The sequence below is a fragment of the Telopea speciosissima genome, chromosome 1, assembly GCF_018873765.1.
Source record: "Telopea speciosissima isolate NSW1024214 ecotype Mountain lineage chromosome 1, Tspe_v1, whole genome shotgun sequence".
Taxonomy (NCBI): Eukaryota; Viridiplantae; Streptophyta; class Magnoliopsida; order Proteales; family Proteaceae; genus Telopea; species Telopea speciosissima.
The window spans coordinates 10,943,432-10,965,915 of NC_057916.1; the positions used below are offsets into that span (position 1 = coordinate 10,943,432).

The window sequence follows — 22,484 nt, forward strand, 5'->3', positions numbered from 1 at the left end:
AAATTATATATTCTCAGGAATGTTGTAAAAAAAAAAAAGAAGATAAAATACTGGTTAGCCACTTGATTTGATTGATGCCTTTTAATGTTATTTATGTGGTTGGCATTTTACAAAATCTCTGAGATGACGAGTTTAATGTTATTTTGCTGACGTCAGCTGCCATCTAACTATATATGATGACAAAACAAAACTTCATTTCAGACATCTATGTGTGGTCTTAACATTGTCAGCTTTGTATCCAACTTTTAAGGATTACGGATTTTTGGATTATGTGCTCTCTGTCGTGTGTCTCTACATTGAATTATCCAAACTAGAATAGTTGGCCCTAAATCTACTATTCTACCTGAGGCCATTATGGAACGACAGCCTGGTTTGTTGTTTTGCTCTTGTTTTATAGAAATGCTTTGAAGATCGGTTAATAGAATGGCTACCTTTCATTTTTGTACACAGAGCACCTTTCCTTTTCCATTTCTTTTATTGGGAAAAGGAAGTCACATTTTAAGTGTTTGCTTCCCTCTCCAGGTTTCTTTCCCCTCTATTATTGGAATATGTGCACATCCTGTACTGCCGCCTGCCCGTCTGCGCCTCGCCTCGCCTCGCAAACACAGCAAGTCATCTGATTACCACTTTATCCCTGCCTGAATGTCTTGCCCAAGTGGGAGTAAAATAATTGCGTACCTTGCTGTGTCTGCACTGCACAGCGCACAGGAGGGGCAGGCGGCAGTTGAGGATCCAAAGTGGAATATGTGGGGTTTTTCTCTTCTCTCATTAAATATATTGCCTGCCTGCTATCGGTACGGGACTACGGGGTACCAACTACCAAGGTCAAGACCTCTTAAATACCTTCTAAGAAAAGGAACATGGCACTCCATGATTCATGGTACATGGCAATCCTTTATAGATGGCATCACATTTTGAAGCCTTACTGCAATTAAAGTGCTCAATAAATGAAGACCTTTACCAATTAATCCATTTGTATTTAACTTTTTTTTTTGGTAAAAACATTTGTATCTAACTTGAAGCAATCCAATAAGGGAATCCAGTGGCCTTCCCAAGGAGGTATTAAATCTTCAACATAGAGAATATTGAATAGTCTATTATAAGTTTAGGGGAAAGGTTTTGTACACGGTCGTGTAAACCGTGTACGAAACTTCCCCCCCCCCCCCCCTTTATTTATTTTTTATGAAAACCCCCCCTCCTCTTTCCTCTCCGTTGCCCTTTACCATTCTTCTCCGTCACCGGCTCCCATCCCCCTCCTCCTCCTCCTCCTCCTCCTCCAGCTCCCTCTTCCCTTCCCTCCCTCTCTCTCTCTCTTCCACATATGGCTCCTACCCTCCCGCCCCCTCATCTTCCACAACCCTCCATGCCAGCGTCCCCCATCACCTCCTGCCCTCCTGCTCTCTCTTTTCCCCTGCAACTTACTGTTTTGAAATTTTAAAGCTTCTCCTTGTCCTTGTCAATCTTCCTACCCTCCCGAATGTCAAAACTCAAAATTACTCGAGAGAGAGAGAGGGTTTTCTTTTTCTCTTTAGACGAAAGGCGAACCTCAAAAACCAGAAATCGAAGATGATGCTTGCCTGCGAGGAATGAACGAAGGAGGATCGAAGCCAAAATTTTCTCTTCTATGGTTTTCTCGTCCTCCGTTCTCTCAATTCCCAACCCTAACCCTAACATCAATCTATCGCCGATCGCTGCTGCCGATGCTATGGAATTGATCCGCAGTCTCTCGGTAGGTAGATTTCGATCTATGGTCGCGTTTCCGGTTGGATTTGGGTGTCGTGATTTTTCTGATCGATCTGCGTTGCAGATCGTGAAGGGAAAGAAAGGATGCCGTCGCACGCGGATCTTGATCGGCATATCGAGCATTTGATGGAATGTAAGCCTTTGCCCGAGGCCGAGGTGAAGTTTGTGCGAGCAGGCTCGAGCGATTCTCGTCGAGGAATGGAACGTACAACCAGTGAAGTGGCCCGTTGCCTCTTCATGGGCGACTACGTAGGTTAGTCAGTTAAATTATCATTCTCCCATCTCTTAGTTTTCATCTTTATTCTTATCATCTCTTTTAGTTGCTGTATTGTAATTGAAGAGGTTTTGGGTCTGTTTGCTGTATGGATGATTGAATTTATGTGTTTTGTGTAATTCTTATGTTAAAATTTCAAAACTCCCAAGTTGTAGGGGAAAAGAGGGAGCAGGAGGTGATGGGGGATGCTGGCATGGAGGGGTGTGGAAGATGAGGGGCCGGGAGGGTAGGAGCTGTATGTGGAAGAGAGAGAGGGAGGGAAGGGAAGAGGGAGCTGGAGCCGGAGGAGGAGGAGGGGGATGGGTGCCGGTGACGGAGAAGAATGGTAGAAGGAAACGGAGAGGAAAGAGGAGCGGGGTTTTCATAAAAAAATGTAAAAGGGGGGGGGGGGGGGAAGTTTCGTACACGGTTTACACGACCGTGTACAAAACCTTTCCCCATAAGTTTATAACAATTAAAAAATCATAACAGTTCATTTCATAAAAAAAAAATTTGTCATAGTTGTCAAACTGCAGCCTAACAAAGACAAATTTTTTTGTTTGCATATAAGATAAAACCTCATTAACAAGAGTCAGATTTGACTCTAATTAATTGTAATTACACCAAGCAAATTACCTAAATTATAACAACGCTTTCATATAATTCGGCAACAACCGGTCGGTAGGGGTTACCCATTTCAATGGCGAACCGCAAATTCACTAAGTTCAATCAAGTTACGTTTGGTGTAGGTAATCTTTAAGTTTTATTTCCATGAAGGGGATGGAGCTAAACTTGACTAAGCAATACTAATACTACTGAGAAGCCCAACAAGAGTCCTCATACGTAGCTCTAAAAAAAGGATGACCAAGTTCGTCATTAAAATACCAACTCGAGCCTCATTTCTTTTATTTTTTTATTAAGGTTTACTTAAGCCATCTCTTCTCCACTATTGATGTGTCCATGTGATTGGATTTTTATGTCATAGTCAAGATTCTAAAACTTGGGTTTCAACCAGGTTTCGACCAGTCAGAAACCGAGTTCGTCTTGATTTCGATCATATCTCGGTCGAAACTTAGGACTTTCTCTAGACTAAATCGAATCTTGGTTTAGAGGCCCAAAAGTTGTTTTTTTTGTCTTGATTCTTGTTGTACTGCCTATTTTTGACATTTTAAACCTAATCCATGCATTAGTTTCACATAGATAATACTAAAAATATTGCTTGTGATTTTGATCCAAGTTTGATATTGTATATTGTTCTCGAACATAGTATTGAATAAGGTTTGACCGGAACATAACTCCTTCAATTTAAATTAGATTTAAGCAATCTTGGATTTATCAGAAAGCTTTGTTTTGATAGCTTTCCAATAAGTCTAAGATTGCTTAAATTTGGTTTACATAGAAAAAGTTATGTATTAGTCAAACTTAATTTGATGTGCACAAATGCTGTCAAAATCGCTTTGAATTAAAAATATTTTTTTAGACATCAAAGCAAATGAATATTTTACCGCACTTTTAGGTTTTAGCAATGTTTTACCATATTAAGATTTATGGAATTTTTTGATATGAGAAAAACTCCAGCATTAGAAAGTTGAAAATTACATCTACCGTCGAAAATCCAATTTTTGTTCTTGAACTAGGGGGTTGACGTTTTTTTCTTTTGGAATTTTATTTTTTAACTATTTTTATTGGATTCAAATAAGGGATATTTGTTTATTTATAAATAATATCTTAAGTAAATGAAATGTACTTAAATGATACTAGGCATAAATAAGTGTCTGTCTTGGTTACTAGCATACTTAAGTATCTCTACTGGTTTCGAGTCAGATTTTCCCAAGTTTCAATGGGCATAAATGTCAAAACTTGCGAAATTACCAACATCTCGGTCGAAACCTTGGATTTTTTAAAATCACCCTTCGACTCATCTTTGAAACCTGCGAAATCGAGTTAACTCGGTGGTTTCGACAGGTTTTGGTCGAGTTCTTCTTCCATGGTCATAGTTAACTCGTGTTGTTTGTTGTACAAGGTTAAAAATATCCTTTTCCACTTTCCTCGTCAATCAGAGGGTTGAGATTTTCATGGTGAGGAGATTCATTAGATTTTTTTATGGTTTTTATTAATAAATTTGAGATTCCACAATTTTTAATGCTTCTTTTTTTTTTTTCATTTTTCAAATCAGTGCTTTCACTTAAATTTGTTATTGGCATTGGCAATTTTTGGGTTGGCTGCCTACTAGCTTGGATCACCTACCTGTACACATACGCTTTAGGTAAGGGTAGGTGATGAATTTCTATAAATACTCTTTCAAGTACTCAGGCGAGGTACATGTCATCACCTAATCGTACATAACTAACTCGTTGCCGGCAAATCTATTGGAAATGGTAGAGCCAGATTCTCTCTAAACACATGGATTACTAAAATAGTTCTATTTATAAAATGAATAATGAAAGATCTTGCAAAAATAAATTCAATTTGATTTGATTATTTCGATTGAAGGAAATAAATAAATTGAGTGACAGTGAAAATATAAAAATTTCACAAAATTCTACAATTAGAAATCAGATTATTCATGAATCATCCTTTCCAGTTAGATTCAAGGATTGAACAAATTTACCCACACACATAGTCCACGACTTGTTTTACATTTTGTTTTAATGGGAAGAAAAAGAAAAAAGAAAAAAAAAAACCAAAATATCAGAATCTAGCCAGAAATCTAGCAACGTCCCTTGCTGGCCCTGCTGTAGTCCTTTGAGTTGGCCATCTCCCTTGCATTGTATATTGAAAATCCAAACAGCTCCGGTTCCTTGCACAAATTTATACTGAAACAAAATAATAGAAGCCCAGCCAAGTTTAACAACAAAGGGATTAAAAAAGGACCAAGTTTTACTTCAGCCATGGTGAATGGGACGAGGCGGGGTTCAAATGCACGTAGGGGTACAGAAGGGTATTTCAGAAAACATACTAAAACCTAGAAGGGTTTTGAATCCTAGAATGGTGGCTAAACATTATCCAGGTGGTGGAGGAAAACTTAGTCCAAAAAGAAATGTATGAGTAGGAGCAGATGATCCCCTAGTTGGTAGGTCTAGAATGTCTTTTTTTTTTTTGTTTGGTCACAGTAGGTTTAGAATGACCCTGAGAGAAGTGGCGAGGAAAGACATTTTTAGCTTAATTCTTGTCTCAGGTATCATATCTATTTTTTGGTAGTAACATGAGAAACTTTATAAAGATCAATGTGAATTACACATGGATGGAGTTGAACATAACTCCTAGTCCTGGATCCATGGATCATATCTGTTTCAGCCCTTCGCACAATGTCAATATTCTTTGGAACCTATTACCTATTTACCTCGAATTAAGACACTTAACATCTAATTGCTCTTTAACTCATTTTAAGTTATGTTACGATCATTATCTAGCTCAGTTGTTAAGACATCTTGCTTTTAAAACTTTCAAGATCACCCCTCTACCTCTTATGTACATGCTTCTAATCTTTACTATAATTGTTTTCTTTCATTAAAAAATAAAATAAAATAGATTCGATTGGAGGCCAAGGATCCATGTAATTGATTCCATTTAGTTAAATTTATACTGAGTTGTGTCAATCTTTTATCATTGTAAGGTTTCATGTAGACGATCACATTTAGTTATGATAAGGCTAAGTTGTTGTTGTTCGAATCTCCTAGGACCAAGGATTTTAATTCTTGAATCAAGGGTCAAATTGATCTACACGGATCAAGGTTTTGAATTGCATAATTGAAGACCAAATCAGCCTTCAAGAACCCTAAAATCGATCGGTCCACAGATCCAAAAACACACAAATTTCTAAAGTTTTAGGTGTGTATCAGCCGTATCCGATTGGTCAGAATCGGAATCGAACATGACGATTCAACGATCCCATTCCCGATTCTTAAAACCATAATACAAATATCCGGATTGGAATCAAGCCAAAAAAAAAAACCCTAAAATCCGCCTCTTACATAAAAGTGATAAAACCCTATTCCGATTTGGAATAAAAAAAAGTATTTTTGGTCCATTCTTTCGTCCGGCTCGGACCGGCAACTCCACCGGGGTGAAAACGGTGGCTATGTTTTAAAGGGTTTTCTTTTCAGTCCGGATTCGCAAAACCCTAGTTTTTCTGTCTTTTACTTTCCAGAGTCCACTTTTAATCTCTGAAGTCCGAACAGATGAAGAAGTTGCAGAAGGAGGCCTCTACGCCTCCTCTTGGTCCAGAGCTCAAATCTGTAATCCACAAGCATTCTCTGTTCTTTGATAAGTTGATTGAACTCATACCTGCGAGATTCTATCTTCCCGCTGATGACAAAGGGAAGCCATGGTTTCAGGGTTTGAGCAAGGTTGCAAAAGCTTCCGCGAAGAAGGAATCGAAAGAAAACATTAAGAAAGCTCGAAGAGAGAGATTGGACCCAGAGACATCTTCCACAACACTAGATCTTCTGAAGAAAAGTTTGGAAAATGAAAAAACTGGCGAGAAATTGGACGAAGAGAACGAAAAGGAAGAGATTGAACATGATGGACATTCGAAGGGGGAAGATCGATCTGTCACATACGAAGAACTTAGACAACGTCTGCACCGTCGAATCGAAGAGCTTCGTTCTACTCGAGGAACTGATTCTTCAGATAAAACTAAGAGGGAAAAGAGAGAGAAGAAACAGAGTAAAAGGAAACGAAGCGAAGAACCCGAAGAAAAGGAACCGAAGGTTAATGAGTCCTCTGCCAAGACCGAGAAAGACATTTCTGAAGCCTCTGAGGCACTAGCGTTTAGTCATGTGAAACTCGGAAACGAAGACGACCGTGGTAGGAAGAAGAGGAAGCTTTCGAAGTTGCAGTCTCTTGAAGAGGCAAAGAAGCTGGAGGAGGCGAAGAAGGACCCGGAGAAGGGTGAGATAATCTCGAAGAAGCATTCATGGAAAGCGGCGACAGGTAGAGCTGCGGGTATTAAGATTCATGATGATGTTAAGCTCATAAGCAAGAGCATTAAGAAGGAGAAGAAGAAGCATCAGAAAAATGTTGAGAAGTGGAAGGACAGAACCGAGACTACACAGACGAATAAGGCAGAGAGACAGAAGATTAGGTCCGATAACATAGCTGAGAAGATTCATCAAAAGAAAATGCGGCGGATTGCAAAAAGAGAGAAAAAACTAATGCGCCCAGGTTTTGAAGGTCGCAAGTAGAGATTGTATGATTCCTGAGGTGGATATCTCTAAAATTTCAAGTTATTTTCATCTTTGCAGTTTTTTAAGAAATTCAAAATTGAAAAGCAGGAGGTCCTTTTGCTAACCATCATGGGAGTTCCTTTGCCACATCTATTGGGCAGCCGTCATGGAGGATCTTCAATGGGTTTATTGTGTTTTGTATGGCTAAAATTTTCTTAAACATCTACTGAAGATTTTTCTCTAATGCTGGGTGAGACTTAAAATTCTGCTGTGATTTTTCTTATTCAATGTTACTTCTTTACTGCCAGTTTCTTGATTGTTGCTGCAAAATGGAGCTTATAATCTCTGATATCTTGTCTTGTTTCACATAGAAACTGATGGCTGCTGCAACCCTGAAAATGATAACAATAGGAAATGGTATCATCAAACTCTCATTTTCTAGAAGATTGAGGCCGTAGGCATCTGTATTCTGTACTTTTTAATGGGGTTCTCACTGCAAACAAACCACACTCTCATTGCTGAATTTTCAGAATTGAGTAGCTCTCTGTCTAACCGTTTCCTCATTCTTCATACATTTTCTCTGCTGAAGTTGGATTTTCAGTTTTTTGTAGATTGCAAAGAACTCATGTTCTAGTTCTTTCATTTGGTACACCTATCAATATAGAGCTAATTCTATGTCAGTACAGTGCGACATAAATCCGGTCAAGACTTCATTTATTTAGGAATTGTGCTATAACAAGAATGTATTTCTACACTGGATGTTATGGTAGTAACTCATATTTCTTGTTGTAAAGATGACAGTTCAAGTCATTAGGATGATGAGCAAAGGCACTTTGGGTACTGATTGCGACTTCATTTGCTTCCCTAGCTTTAAGTATTCTAGGAGTTTGCTCTATTAATAGCCCTATGAAATTTTAGGTTGCTTTAGGAACTTAATAGTACATATTCCATTTTGGGTTTCCACAATCCTATAGTATATTGTGATGGTTGGGTTCATACTTGATGGCCAAGTATTTGCTTTTGATCTTCGTTATGTTACAATGCGAGTTTAATCTGAGATTCATTGTGTGTATATTTGAATAAAAACTACTTAGTTGACTGAGTTGTTTATGAGCAGCAGCGTTTGTACAAGTTACTATTACAATAGCTTAAATATCCTCTGTACTTCCATTCTATAGGCTGCTGAACTGACTGCATATGTTGTGAAAAGTTGTCTCAGTTTCATTGCATTTCAAATGATGCAGAATTCAGAAATAATCATCCTGCCCAGTTTCCTCGTCTTTGCAAAATCATCAAGAAGCCAGATTTCAAAAATCCCCTGCAAAACCGCCAGCTTGAAAACCCTTTACTCTGGTAGTCTGGTCATGTGTCTCACTGTGTCACCCTGAATTGCCATGTACCTCTGGGAGGTCCTAAGGAAAGCCTGGCCGATAAGGAGAATTCTTACGGTGGTGCTATCCTTATAGCAAATGAGGAATTCATAGAGAATTGTCTCTTTGATTGTGAAAGTGTGAGTTTGGTATGGTAATGGAATTTTTTGCTTTTATCTAATTGGGGAGTTTTGAAGTATTTTCAGAAAAGGTGATAATAGGTTAGATCTGGAAGTTACATAACTTAAGCTAGGGAGAAAAAAGGAATTGATTATGAAGAGAGTTCTTGCATCCTAATATTATAGGAAACAAGGACATGCAATGTGAAACCTTTAAAAAAAAAAAAAAGGAACTTTTGGAACCCGAGTGATTTCAGATTTTGGTTCAATATTTTCCATGCTAACCTCAAGCTATGGGCAGCATCACATCTTTTTCTTGTGCTTGGCATGTTGGTTTGATGGCCTGTGAAGCCTCTCTTTGTCTTAGGCCGAATCTCAGGTAAGAATCCCATTTTATATGTATATGTGTTGTATTTTTAATTAATTAGTGTATTAGGGTAGAATAGTATTTTTTACCTAGTGGAATCCCGTGCCAGAGCTACCTGTGTCGGGTCTGCTGGCTGGACAGGTTGTAGGACCTCCTCCTTAATTAAACTCAATGTAAGTATAATTGAAAATATATTTATATAACGTTTTGTATGACCAAATAGGGTTAGAAGGGTATTTTAGTAAAATTGACTCTGTGGGACCCAGTTCCCCAGTGGGGAATGTAGTTTCGGACAGATACCCGTATCTGGATAATCTCTGATGTCGCATGACATCATTCTGTAGCTGGAATAAGGTAATAAATACAAAAGAATCAATTTTAGAAATAATTTATGACCAAAAGATGGTTCTGCCCCTTAGTGATCAAGTGTCATCTATATATATAACTTCTCTTAAATCATTCACTATTCACATCTTAGAGAAGCTGAAAAATCCGTTCTAGCTTGGAGAAGGAAGAAAAGAGAAAAGAGAAGAGAAAAGAGAAGAGAAGAAGAGAGAACAAGGGCTGCTCTTGAAGGCTTAGCTTCCACATCCGAAATTGAACCTGAATCTCCATTATAAGTGTTTCCAACATTTGTTCTACTTCTATACTCAGGTAGGCCATGAGAAACTTGCTGATTTCCCCTTTACTTCCTTTTTTCTCCAACCTAAATAAGCCTTTCACCATTAAACTTCAAGTCTAAGCTTAATTGTTTGGATTTTCTTGTAAATTGAACTGTTGTAGATCAATTCCTGTCAAAACAGACCTGAAATTGAGTGTTAAACTCTAATCTTGACCTTCAATGTTGAAGCTATTACTTGTATAGTAAACCCTAACCTAGCTAATTTAGGTTTAATTGAAGAAATTCTTAAATTAACTAACTAATTATGAAATAGGAACCCAAAATAGATTAACCCACCTTGAATTAATGTTAAAACTCCTAATTTGGGCCATGCATGCAAAGATCGGCCAATTGAAGCAAAACCCCCCAAATTCAGACAGACCGACCCGTGTGATTTTGATCTTAGGCGTTGACCTAGGCTCACGATGAAGTTTCTGCATCCAACTGCCCTTTATCGACTATCTCGGGTAAGGGGCTTCGATCTTATTTTCTGCGTGTTTATCACATTAATTTTAACTTTATGTTGAATGCCATGCTCATGCATCATTACCTCTATACCTAGAACATGTAGTTTTTTAGCTTTTATTTAATGCATTAGATTGCATGTAAAATAGGTTGCACAAAGACATACTGCATTGTATTTGCATTAATTATTTATATGATTTGAATTTATGATGATGGAATTCGGTAATTTATAACTTAGATCATGCTTGCCTCATCATGTTTAGACTGCACTGGACTAGGTTGATATTCATTATCCAGTACTGCGCCCCTTACCAACAGGGGGAAAGGTGTTGGACAACCCGTGGCAGAGACCGATGTATTAGTTTCGGGATGCCATCTTCTGTCCCATGTTTGCGGGTCTCTAATTCCGTTGTGGGAATAAACAGGCAGGGTTGGTCATTTGGGGGTCTGTCGGGGTCCGATGTGTTAGTTCCGGAACTGGCGGGTCCTCACCGTGGTAGAATGGTTTTGCTCGGGTGACCGAAGGGTTAGTTCCGGGACCGAGGTTAGCATCTACCACTAGTAGTAGTATTTATATCCCATGAGACTTAGTATTTGTGCTAGGAACATGTTAGTTTAGCACATGCATCATGGATTTATTGTGTTTGTATGCTTGTACCCCCCTTACTGGGCTCAGTTGAGAGCTCACCCATGTGGATATCTTTATTTTTCAGGTGATTTAGTTACTTCTAATGTTGGATTTGCAGCACTGGAGTTTGAAGTGCGCGATATTTCGTGCGCACGTGATGATTGCGCAAGCTCCTGATCTTGGCTTGATAGGCCAGGTTATCTCCCCACTCTTTTATGTTTTATAAATGTTTTATATAGTTATAGTATAGTTTCTTGTATACTTTTATTCTGTGGTACCTTTGAGAACTGTATAGTTGTATCACAAGTCTTATTCTTTATATAAATGAAATATCACTTAGACTTCTCTTACTAATGATGTTATCTCTATTAATTAAATTGTTTCCGCTGCCTCTGATTACTATGTCTGTGAGCAATGATTGTAAATAGGGTACTGCACTTGTGATCCTTGGGGATTGGTTGGATGTCAGAGACATCCCGTCACACTTGGCCGTTAATAACCGGACCGGGGTGTGACATGCAGATACATAAAAGGCAATGCTATGTGAAAATAGAGAGAGGTTTTGCATGAAATGGTTACATTTTTTATTTTTATGGATCCCCATTTTATTACTCATTAAGTTGTCCATGCATCAACAAACTATATCAATTACAAAAAAAAACCCACTGCATGTTATTTGGCAAGACCATTGGTTACTTGGCATAGATGGAACTAAAATTCCAATAACAGTGCTAGAAAGGCAATGCTATCAATGAGTGTGTGATCTCTTTTATGGTGATTGCAATTGGAATATCTTTCAATTGAGGTACTTGTTCCCTGCCTATCACCCCAAGATTAATTTATCTAGTTACCTATAATAACCTGATGGGTTGATCTAGATCTTGTGTTATCATGCTTGATGGAAGCTATAACAGATCATTGGGACTTATCTGGATGGTGAGCCATTCTCTTTCCTTACAGGCACAAACCAGATCTATGCTTGGACAGTACGAGAGAATGCAGCCGTGCGTTTTAAGCTGAATTAAGACGAATCAGATTAGCCTTTGACATGGCTAAGGAGAAAAGACTTACGAAAGCTTTGGTGGTTTTGGATTGTGGAGAAGCAGTCATTAACCTAAATTCTAAATTCTGAGGTTTGTGATGGTTGGAACTGTTTGTTTTCATTGTTATTTGAAACCCAGTGCAATTTTAAAAATATGAATGACTCTAAACATATATATGTTAGTAGCAAACATGCAATGCCGTCAGATCTGCTGAAGAAAAAAGCAATTAAACCTAGTCTATCCATGAATTGTTATGGGGATGTGATTAGCGGTAACGGTATCGTTATCATCTCTGCCGATATCGATCCGGACTGGCTGTATCAATACTGTTTTCTTGAAAAAACTTTACTTTTTCTTATCCTTGCTGTATCGATCCACAACCACCGATACTGATACGATTTGCCGATTCGACTGACACTGATTTCCCAAACCATGGATGTGATAGAATGAGGCTTTGCATAATTAAGGTTGGAGTATAACTTAAAAATTATAAATAAAAAAAGGAGGGGGGGGGGGGAAGGATTAACCTCGCACCAAGAAAACCTGAACTATAAAGATGAAACTTTGGAGATGCGGGGTATTGATCCCCGTACCTCTCGCATGCTAAGCGAGCGCTCTACCATCTGAGCTACATCCCCATCTTTGTTTTAAAAGAATCACCAAATTTTAACGTTGGCCAATGAACCCAATGGGAAGGGATCTTTTGATTTGAAGATTAATTATTGAAAATAATAACAAAGTAATTATCTATTGCCATGATGCAATAGGTAAACCCTTTAGCCATGCGTGTTTTGTTGTGAAATAATTTATGAGATTTGTTGAAAATCATTACAAAATTGTCTAAAGATTAGGAAGAGGGAAATTCAAAAACATGAAAATCTGCATCTCTTTCCAAATTCAGGATGTTATTCATCAAAATAGAGATGGTATCTTAACTATTGGTGTAGAAGACTCCACCCCAATTATATGGCTAAATTATTTCATTATATTTACTTCATGCCGGTTATCATTTAATTATTTTTTAAATGTTCTCTCTTTCTCTCTCTTTGTATTCAATTTTTTTATTCTACGGTTGATTGTACTTTTTACCATAAGTGGTAAAATATTTTTTTAGATTGCAAATAAAGTTATCATCTCAATTTACCATTAGTGGATTCATTAAACTATAGATTTTTCTCTTAATTTTATTTGTTTGGCCAAAAAATTTGTACACAATAATGTATGTACATGGCTGTCGCTTCAACCCTCCAATGAGGGGTTGGGTGTATTATTCTTCACCAGAGGAAGAGGATTAAGTTGATTGCTTCTGATCACCTGGTGCTCATATCGGCTGTGGTTGGTGAAGCCATTGCTGTTCGATTGGCTCTTTCGTCGACTCTTCAACTCGGCCTTCAACAGATCTCCATCTTCTCTGATTGCTCGGTCTTGGTCCAATGCCTATCAGACCCATCTTCCCCCCTCCCCCTAGTATCTCTTCCATTGTTTTGGATATCCTATCTTTCAGATCGGCCTTTGTTTTTTGTAGTTTTATGCATATTGGCCGAGAGAAGAATGGGTTGACTTACGCTTTTTCTAAGTGGGCTATCTCTTTCCCTCGTCGTGGTCTTTGGGAGACCTCCTTTTTGGGGGACCTTTTGAATATTGTAAAACCTTTATTACCGGCTGAATTAGAAATTTCGCTCCTCTCTTGAGGGGTTTATGCACCCCACCAAAAAAAAACCATCTAATGAGGGAGTGTGTATAATACCACTTGTCTCCCTTAATTGACAAAACGCCAACCATTTACATACACGTCTATGAATAAAAATGGAACCTTAATTTGTTTTTTGATAGAAAAAAGTTCACCTAAAAATGGCTATAATTATATACAACAAATTAAACATCCATTAACCTTATAAAAAAGTTGGCTGGAGATGCGGGGTATCGATCCCCGTACCTCTCGCATGCTAAGCGAGCGCTCTACCATCTGAGCTACATCCCCTTCAGAATATAAGAAGGTTCCACTAAATTTTAATCTCGGATTATAGGATTCAAAGTCCGATGTCCTAATCATTCAACCAATTCAACTATGGAGAGATTATTTCTAGGCTATTCGTCCATTTGGTTGTCAGGACTTCGATTCGGCTGTGTTCCACTGTGTGCTTTGTCCTGAAGTATTATAAATTCAACTATTTCATTATAATACATTACTTCTAGCACTATAAACCGTTGAACTCTTCCGGAGCAATAATCTAGTTACATGATGGTTGACAGGACAGGAAGAATATTTTCCTTCCCTTTGGTGGCAAGAGAACTAGAAGAAAAGAATAGAGAATTAAACAAATCCAAACGATGTTGCATGTTCTCCAAAATTACGGGATTCAAAACTAAAGGAAAGTCTCCCCATTGACAACTGAAAACCCAAAAGTGGCCAAATATGTCACGGACTATCAAGTATTCTATCTAAATGGAGCTCATCTCTGCAGATATATATTAGTAGGACACTCTATGAAGTCCTTCTGTCCTGTCAAATACACGCAAATCACATGTAAAGATGAGCATTGAAGTCTCTGCTGATGCTGAAACATAACCCTCTCTGAACTGGTTAAGTTGCATTCTAGCTAATCTTTGTCAGTTTGATCCTCCGTGTTTTTGCCTCATCCAGGTTAAAGTTGCCAAGACTTCTAAGATACATTTCTATAGAAGAGGAATATAGTCACTCCTTAGTCCAGCATGAATTCCTACAAAGGCAATAAAAAGAAAATAGGGAACCATAAATTTTGTTTCAAGTAATGCTTAAAGGGAAACACCTCCAGCCCCGTGCTGCCCAAGTTCAAATCTTTAATATGCTACAAAGGTATGTTCAGCAAGAAAGAGATCCGAACTTACTTACAGATCATCACAACTCTTTATCACTATCGAGATGTGCTTTTGCTGCTGCTTTCTCTGCTTCTTCTAACACAAATGTTTTCAGAGACTCAACATCCCTAGAGCCTAATGATATGTAGCAAAAGAAAGTGAGGTCTATTAGTGGTTCATAAAAAGATGAAGGCATGCTTCCAAGGTATCTTCCTCTGAAAAGCAAATCTAGCACTAAACTCAAGTCCAAACTAGAGCCCACAAATTCTAGAAATTTTAGGGGAAAAGATGTGGATATAAACGGAAGCAAACCATAAAGAGAGGAAAAGTAGTTTTGAACCCCAACAACAACCCCTCCCCCCCCTCCTACACACACAAACACTTGCACACACCAAAAAAGGGATCAAATGAGAACATGCTTCTCAAATACAGATAAATGGCATAACAGGATCATGTATCCAACCTAAATTAGTTGACATAATGTTAGGTTGGGAATGTACACACACCGAAGATAAACATGTATCAACCGGAAAGATAAACTAAAGTCTAACAAAATCAACATAAATAAACCTTTTTGTCTAAATAAAAAATTAAAGAGAAGCTCAACAAATCTGGCCATGTTTGCAATAAAATTAACAGAACAAGGAAAGAAATTGGAAAGCCTATCCAGGTTCTGGAGGTACAACTAAGATCAACTCCAGCTCTTCTCAACTCTAATCTACTACAAGCTGTGTCATTCAATAAGGATAAACCCTATTTCTAAGGAATGTGTATGATCTACCAGTTTATGTACAGGGAGACTAAGACTTTATCGTGAAATAACTATCAGAACACCAACAAGAAACAATTGTGATGCAGAAAGATTCAAAGCAACATACAAACTCAGATGACCCAATCAATATCCTCCATTGCTTGACCTCTCTAAATAGAAAGATAATACTAAAAGTATCCCGATCACTCAAAAACTATCCCATATGGCTCCTCCTACCATGATACAATAACCCCACTAACCCACCCCCCCCCCCTCTTAAAAGTGAGCCATTTTGACAAATCAAAGGTTAAGAAATTTTTTTTTTCTGGACGTGCTAGCATCAAACCTCTTCATTAGTGAACTACGTAATAAAGGGGAGCATCAAACCTCTTTAACAGACTTTCCTTGTAATAATCTAGTCTAGCAGGTCCCTGAAAATGCTTAAGATATTATGATGTGAAAATATGACTGATGACATGTCCAAGGCCCATAACCACAACAAGAGTAGAACATGGAAGTCAGAAAAGAAGGGACAAAGTCACAAGAGATTACAGCATCAGCAAAAATAAGAAGGCCTAAAGCCCAATACAAAGGGCATTGAAGCACCACCAGAAAGCTGAAGCATAGCACTTTAGAGGCCAATGACCACAACAAGGTTGAACCTCTTCATTAGTGAACTACGTAATAAGTTGGAGCATCTGGAAATCAGACAATTTCCAACAAACCTAACATGACCTTGGTTGATAGTTTGATACACTTTTAAGTTTATAATTCCTATAGACAGTAGAACTGAAACATGATAAGTAAAGAGATATTTTTTATGATGATGGAATATATCATGTGTCTGATAAATCAAAACCTTCAGAGATCATGATTTCATTGTTTATCCACCACCCCACCAGACACACATCTCACACAAACACAAACTTTATGCAGGGAGTGACAAATTAGGAGGTTGATATGGAAACAGCTAAGCCTGGCTCTTGAGATGGATCTTCCCATGTTCAGAAGACTCATTATGATGTGGGATGCAACTGGATCATTAGAACCAACCCAAGAACAAGAATGCTGGATCAAAGAGAGAGACTAGCAGTTGAAATATTTCTCAACCATAGGATAGATATTATCACTAAAATTGTAAATATTTTTTTTGAATAACTACAAATTGTAATTTTTTTATGCATAACTACAAATTGAAGTTTTAACATGAGAAAACCACAACTAGTTATATTTGATATAGTTCAGAAAATTTTCCCTAAGATAAGTACCCTCTTCATCAACCAGAAGCACTGCAGGCTGTCCTATGGGCCCAAAACTCTAGGCTCTTGAACTATGGTTCAAAATAATTCAAAGTAAGCTTTGCAACATTTTAATCACAGGTGGTACTTCCAGTAAAGTAATAAAGAGTTGAGGACACGCTGATAGGAGAAATTAGGCTTTAATTTGATAGGACTAAGTAATCCAACCAAGTAGGGTCTTATGATGAGGTTCCATTAGGTCTAATCCAAGGTCACAAAAAGAATGAACAGGGAAAGGGGTGGGGACAGAAAGTTACCTAAGGCTCTCTTGAATTTTAATAATGAGAGAATTTTCCATGACCTATGGGGCAGAACTATTTTTCTTAAATTTCCTTTGGTAAAATCAGCAACAGGACAACTTAAGAGCACCAATTTTACATTGTAACAGTATCGGATTAATATAACTGCTGGCAAACATTTAACTGAAGATTATTACGAGAAATTAGCCTGGATACACAGGATAGCCCAAAACCCATACTATTGATGTTTCGACCACAAGGTCAGGGTGAGAATTTGCGAAGGTGGCCCTTTCAAAGCCTTAAGAACCTTATTGAAAGAACATGGGCAAATGAATCTAAAACAGATATTTCACTAATGAGAAAAGGATAGAACTTTAAGTATTACATGTATCTTCCTCTTAAGAGGCTTATAAAAATCCCAAAGAGGAAGTACAATTTATCTCTTAAACCTCGCATGCACAATGCCCATCCCACACCCCCCCCCCCCAAAAAAAAAAAAAAGCCTCAAACATTGCCATTATTATAAACACAATAACTTGAAGAGGACACTAATAGAATCAAATACTGTTAATCAAATGCAAATTATGGAATCAGCCGTCAGTTGTTGTCTCCTCATTGGAGATCATATATCAAGTAGATGTTTCATATAAAAAATATGACCAGGGGAAGGAAGAAAGATCCAAAAGGCAAGATTATCAGAATATCATAAATTTTACATAATGGGCTCCTATGGATACTGAAGAGGAAACTGATAACTACCAACTTGCATCCAAATACAGTTAAAAAATTACCCTGATATTTTGCAACTTCTTCTCCATCATAAAAGAGCTTAAATGTAGGATATGAATGGATGTCAACTTTGGTACAAACTGGTTTGCTTGTGGAGCAGTCAACTTGTCCTATCTCTATTGCATCTTCCCCATCCATGGCCCTTCCTAGGTCCTCCCACAATGAACCCAAGTTCTTACTGAAACCAAAATTTGCTAGGATCAGTAGTCAAACAGAAGAAATAAATATTATACTATTTTGGATCTGTAAGGGATCAGACAGGAATGGAATTTTCACCAATGCTTACACCATGGAACACAGAATTGCACAAACCACAAAATATCCTTCTCCTTCACCTAAATAACATATAATAGAGCATTTAAAAAAATTAGAGAGATGTAGCATAAAAAAAGTTGCAGAAATGGAAACCAACAAGGTCATAATGCCAAAAAAACATTGATGCTTATTAACATATCCAAACAGAAATACTAGTAACATGTGATTATAATCCTTTCGAACTTTTTCGCAAGGAGTGATAAATCCTAGATGCCACCACCATCAAAAGTGGAATAATCGGCAACAAAGGCATTGAACATTGACATACATTACCTCAATCAAGCACAAGTTAAATATAAAAATTTGGAGATAAATGCATTAATAGAAGGAGATCTATAGCAGCATAAGAGTTTTGAGAGAGGGCTGCCATCAGACCATCACCCAATGTTAGCATTGTTTGGGATGAACTCAATCAATATAATTAATTCTCACAACAGTAATTTCAAGTGCTGCCCCAGATTTGAACTATCTAGAGTGTTTAAGCAGATTGTAGAACCTATTCAATTTAAAAGACATTGTAAAACTTAATAAGATTGACTTGCACTGTCTGCGTTATCACAGTAGATAGAATTAAAATTCTCACATCAATTATCTTAAGAGGTTTCTGTTGCCCACCATTTGAACTATATAACAATTTCAAGCAGGTTGTAGAACCCTTTTCAAACTCGTAATAAGTTCTTAATTGACGAAATTGAATTACACTGTTTTGGATGAATTCAATCTACACAATCGAATTCTCACATTTGAACCATCAAGAATGCTGTAACAAGTCGTAGAACCTATCAAACCCCAAACAGATTATAAAGTAAATATGGAACTGAATTGCACTTTTCTCATTTCTCAATTATCCCCAATCGACGGAATTTCATTCAGGCAGAAATGATTTCCAGAGACCGGCTAATTTTTGAACTATTCAGTGTGTCAAGCGGGTCGTAGAACTCATTCCATCCATAAAGCTACTTTGAACTATCCAGAAACAAATTTATGAGGGAATTACTCAATTTTCAGCGGCAAAAGCAAAAAAATTGTAGAACAAAAACGATTCTGTGAATGTAAATTTTTAAAAAAAAAAAAAAAAACCTAATTTCTATAGGAGATATAAACGAACAGATCTCTCGTATCAATTTAACAATAAATATATGAACAAGAGAAGAAAAACAACTTGAGCTCGGATATTACCTTGTCGGAGAAGGTATCCGGTGTTAGCGTTATAACTTCAGCTCTTGTAGCTGTAAATCCACACAGAGGTATAACAAGAGAGAAGAGAATAAGAATTCCTTTCATGGCGGTTACCTAAGTCTCTGATCTCTTTTTTTTTTGATGTAGTACGAGGGATTTTTATCCGCTGCTGTAATTGCAGCGCTGCAGGTGCCATGTATGCATAACGGCCCCACATGGCACATGCAGCGCCGCACGATGAGTACAAACAGTTACAGCAGCAGATAATAATCCACCAGAAACATTACTCTTTTCTTTTTAGATCGAGAACTGATTTCCAAGGGCTGGTTGTGCTTCTTGCCTAAAAGAAAGTAAGCGAAAATGTTGATTTCCATCCATGGGCTTAAAACAGGGGATGTCAAAAGCTGCTTGCACCGGTAGGCCCGAACAATACTGATCAGTTAAACCTCCAAGTTGGATCGTTTGTAAATGGTCTCAGTGTCAAGCTAAGACCGATTATTATAACGACATTTACAATGATTATAATCTAATTTAGGCATTTCAAACGCAATAAGTGAAACACTGGGTACTTAAATTACAATTTGTCAAAACCTTAGGTACCTTAGGTGTCATTTATCCAAAGATTAATTACAACTTGATTAATTTGAACATGATTAATAAGAAATGTTTCCGGTCTAGGTTATGAGGTCTGGATTAGTCATGTGTCAAATTTTAAATTCATATTCAATCCAATACCTTTCATGTATGTCCATGCATCCCTATATATTGTGTGTTTTTTTTTTAATAAACTGATTTATAGATGATCAAATCATATACAACATAAAATTGATCTAAAACACAAAGCTCACGAAGCCAAAGAGTGGAATTTGGCTACTCTATCTTACATGAAATCGATAGGGCTTTCCTTGCCTGGCTATCAACAATCATATTGCTAATCCAAGAAATACAAGAAAAAGTAAAGCTTTGAAATGATGACGCTAAAGTAATGATGTCTTCAATGATTGGAGCAATCTTAGAGGAATGGAACTTATTTCTAATTTATCGATTGAAGATATAATTTTCGCAATGTCTGATTCAACTAAGATGTGATCTAAACCAAGCTTTTGAGCATGAAGAAGCCCCAACCATGCATCCCTCTATATTGTCAACAATACATTTTTTGGTATGCAACCTTTATTTAGTTCTCTCTCTCTCTTTCTTTATTGCATATCTCTATGTAGTTCTCAACTTGATTTTGCCACTTCACCAACTCTGATTGGGATGAAACATAACACATGAACATCAGATCTCTATTTCCACAAAATTGCACCCCAGTTGATGCACCACATGTATACTAATTTAGAATCCCATTTAATTAGAAAAAAGCTCATAACTCTTTACCATCTTAAGTTATTAGATGATTAAAATATTCTTATTTGTTATTTTTTGCCTATTTTTATGTATGTTATATTTGATTTCACTGTTCGTGATTGCTATTTTATTGAGTTTTAAAAGTAAACTTCAGCATGAAATTTTAGCGAAAAAAAGAAAAATCTCACACGGTAAAATTTTTTCTATGCTGGCTTGCTTGGAGAGGTTTTCTATGCAAACCACCTATTTCTGTCATGTGGAACAATGATGTTGCGATTCTGACAACTATACATATATCTAGGGAATGGCCTAAATTATAGATCAAATTTCAAACTCAAATTTAATCAAATGCCTTTCATGTATGTCCTTGTATCCCTGTATATTGTCAGCGTTCATTTTTTGGCATGCAACTTTTCTGTAGTTCTCAATATTTTCAATACTTGATTTTGCCATTTGGTCAACTCTCATTGGGATTAAACATAAAATATGAATATGAGACCCACCTGTCTACAAAATTACAGCCCAGCTAATGCACATGTATGCTAATTGCAAATCCCATTTAATTAGAAGATAGCTTATAACTCTTGACAATCTTGAGCAACATAACAATTTAATTCAAGCTGATACCACCCCCTAAAAAAAAGGTTCATCTAAGTTGGGGTTTAAAAACCAGGAATTGGTATCTGGATCAGATCGGAATTCGTCATAATCAGTTTAGAATAGGTGGGAATGGGTAGTAATCGGCCTAAACCCTAGTTTTCCTACAGGATCGGTTCGATTTGGATCAATCAAAATTCGGATTCATCCGAATTTTCAAACCCAGATCCAAACCAAATAATAACCAGATTAATTGTAAACTAAAATTGGGACTGAGTTCCTTGTTCGGCTACATAGCGTATGCTAGTGCCTCTCTGTGTTTCTCTTTCCTCCCACAATAGGGGATAAAAATATCATTTCATAGGAAGTAGGAGAGAGATAGATACAGGGAGGCGCTAACATACGCCATGCAATCTGGCGACATTCTTTCTCCTAATAACATAATTAAGGGAAAAAGATCCCTGTCAGACTGCATGCAGCCTGCACCCAAACACGGGACCATGCGAAATGACCACTCTATCCTGTGAAATGAAAAAAATCTCACCCCCGTTGATGCCCTTGTCAGGTTGCGTGCAAGCTCCGCCTAGACACAAGACCGCATGAAATGATCTTCCCCTCCCCTCACTCCCAAATGAAAAAACAATATCCTTGTTGATGCCCTTGTGTGTGCTTTCATTGCCTTCCACGTTTGTGCTAGGGCCACGGAGCCTGGTAATAATCTTCTGTCCAATAATTAAATATAAAACATATATAAAAAAAAAAAAGAAGCAAGTAACAGCTAAAATGATTCCTTTCAATGGAATTTTAAACAGTGACATTCAATTAAAAATAGGTAAGCTCTTCCATTTTATATCAATTTAATTCCCTAAGTTAGTTACGGGAAATTGACCCTAAAACAGAAAATCCCAAATACTTCCAATTGTGATCTTAAGTAGGACCTGGTAATCCTTAATTGTATAATAGAAAACTATCCATTTCAAACCAAACTACTTGGACTTGGAAGGTCAGGTAAGTAGCTTCTCCCAACTCGCATCTCAACATAATATAATCAATAAAGATTAGCACATGGTTTTAGGTGAAGGGTTTCAATCTTAACAAGTTGGTGAGGGGACTGTGCAACTCAATCCTTCTATGTTTCTTTTTCAACAGACGACTAAGTGAAGCAGTTGCTCGAAATGTTCAAAAGGGTTTTCACCATGGATTTAAGGAATCGGTCTATTAGAATCGGAATCGGTGAGTCCAATTTTGATTAGTGTCGCTTTGGAATAGACAATCCATACATGGTTTCTAGAGTTCAGGTGGAATTTGGCC

At 37.4% G+C, this 22,484-nt stretch overlaps 2 protein-coding genes and 2 non-coding genes across 5 annotated transcripts; 1 reads left to right on the forward strand and 3 right to left on the reverse strand.

Moving 5' to 3' along the window:
- The first annotated feature begins 6,154 nt into the window (after window positions 1–6,154).
- Window positions 6,155–7,239, forward strand: LOC122649155 (surfeit locus protein 6). Its single transcript, XM_043842530.1, has one exon. The coding sequence runs from the start codon at window positions 6,178–6,180 to the stop codon at window positions 7,180–7,182; it is 1,005 nt and encodes a 334-aa protein (XP_043698465.1). The 5' UTR covers window positions 6,155–6,177; the 3' UTR covers window positions 7,183–7,239.
- A 5,143-nt stretch (window positions 7,240–12,382) lies between these two features.
- On the reverse strand, window positions 12,383–12,455 carry TRNAA-AGC. Its single transcript has one exon. It is a non-coding gene; the product is annotated as a tRNA-Ala (tRNA).
- Window positions 12,456–13,725: 1,270 nt separating this feature from the next.
- Window positions 13,726–13,798, reverse strand: TRNAA-AGC. The gene has a single exon. It is a non-coding gene; the product is annotated as a tRNA-Ala (tRNA).
- A 626-nt stretch (window positions 13,799–14,424) lies between these two features.
- On the reverse strand, window positions 14,425–19,360 carry LOC122649156 (protein disulfide-isomerase 5-1-like). 2 transcript variants are annotated; one of them, XM_043842531.1, is made up of 5 exons: window positions 19,227–19,360; window positions 18,009–18,067; window positions 17,735–17,910; window positions 14,686–14,790; window positions 14,425–14,537 (listed from the first exon to the last, which is right to left on the reverse strand). In XM_043842531.1, exons 1-4 carry the CDS (start codon window positions 19,329–19,331, stop codon window positions 14,696–14,698), a joined length of 435 nt encoding a protein of 144 aa, XP_043698466.1. In that variant the 5' UTR covers window positions 19,332–19,360; the 3' UTR covers window positions 14,425–14,537; window positions 14,686–14,695. The 2 variants fall into 2 exon arrangements, with proteins under 2 accessions (XP_043698466.1, XP_043698467.1); XM_043842532.1 differs by having other exon boundaries at window positions 14,429–14,478; window positions 14,684–14,790; window positions 19,227–19,354.
- Window positions 19,361–22,484: the final 3,124 nt, after the last annotated feature.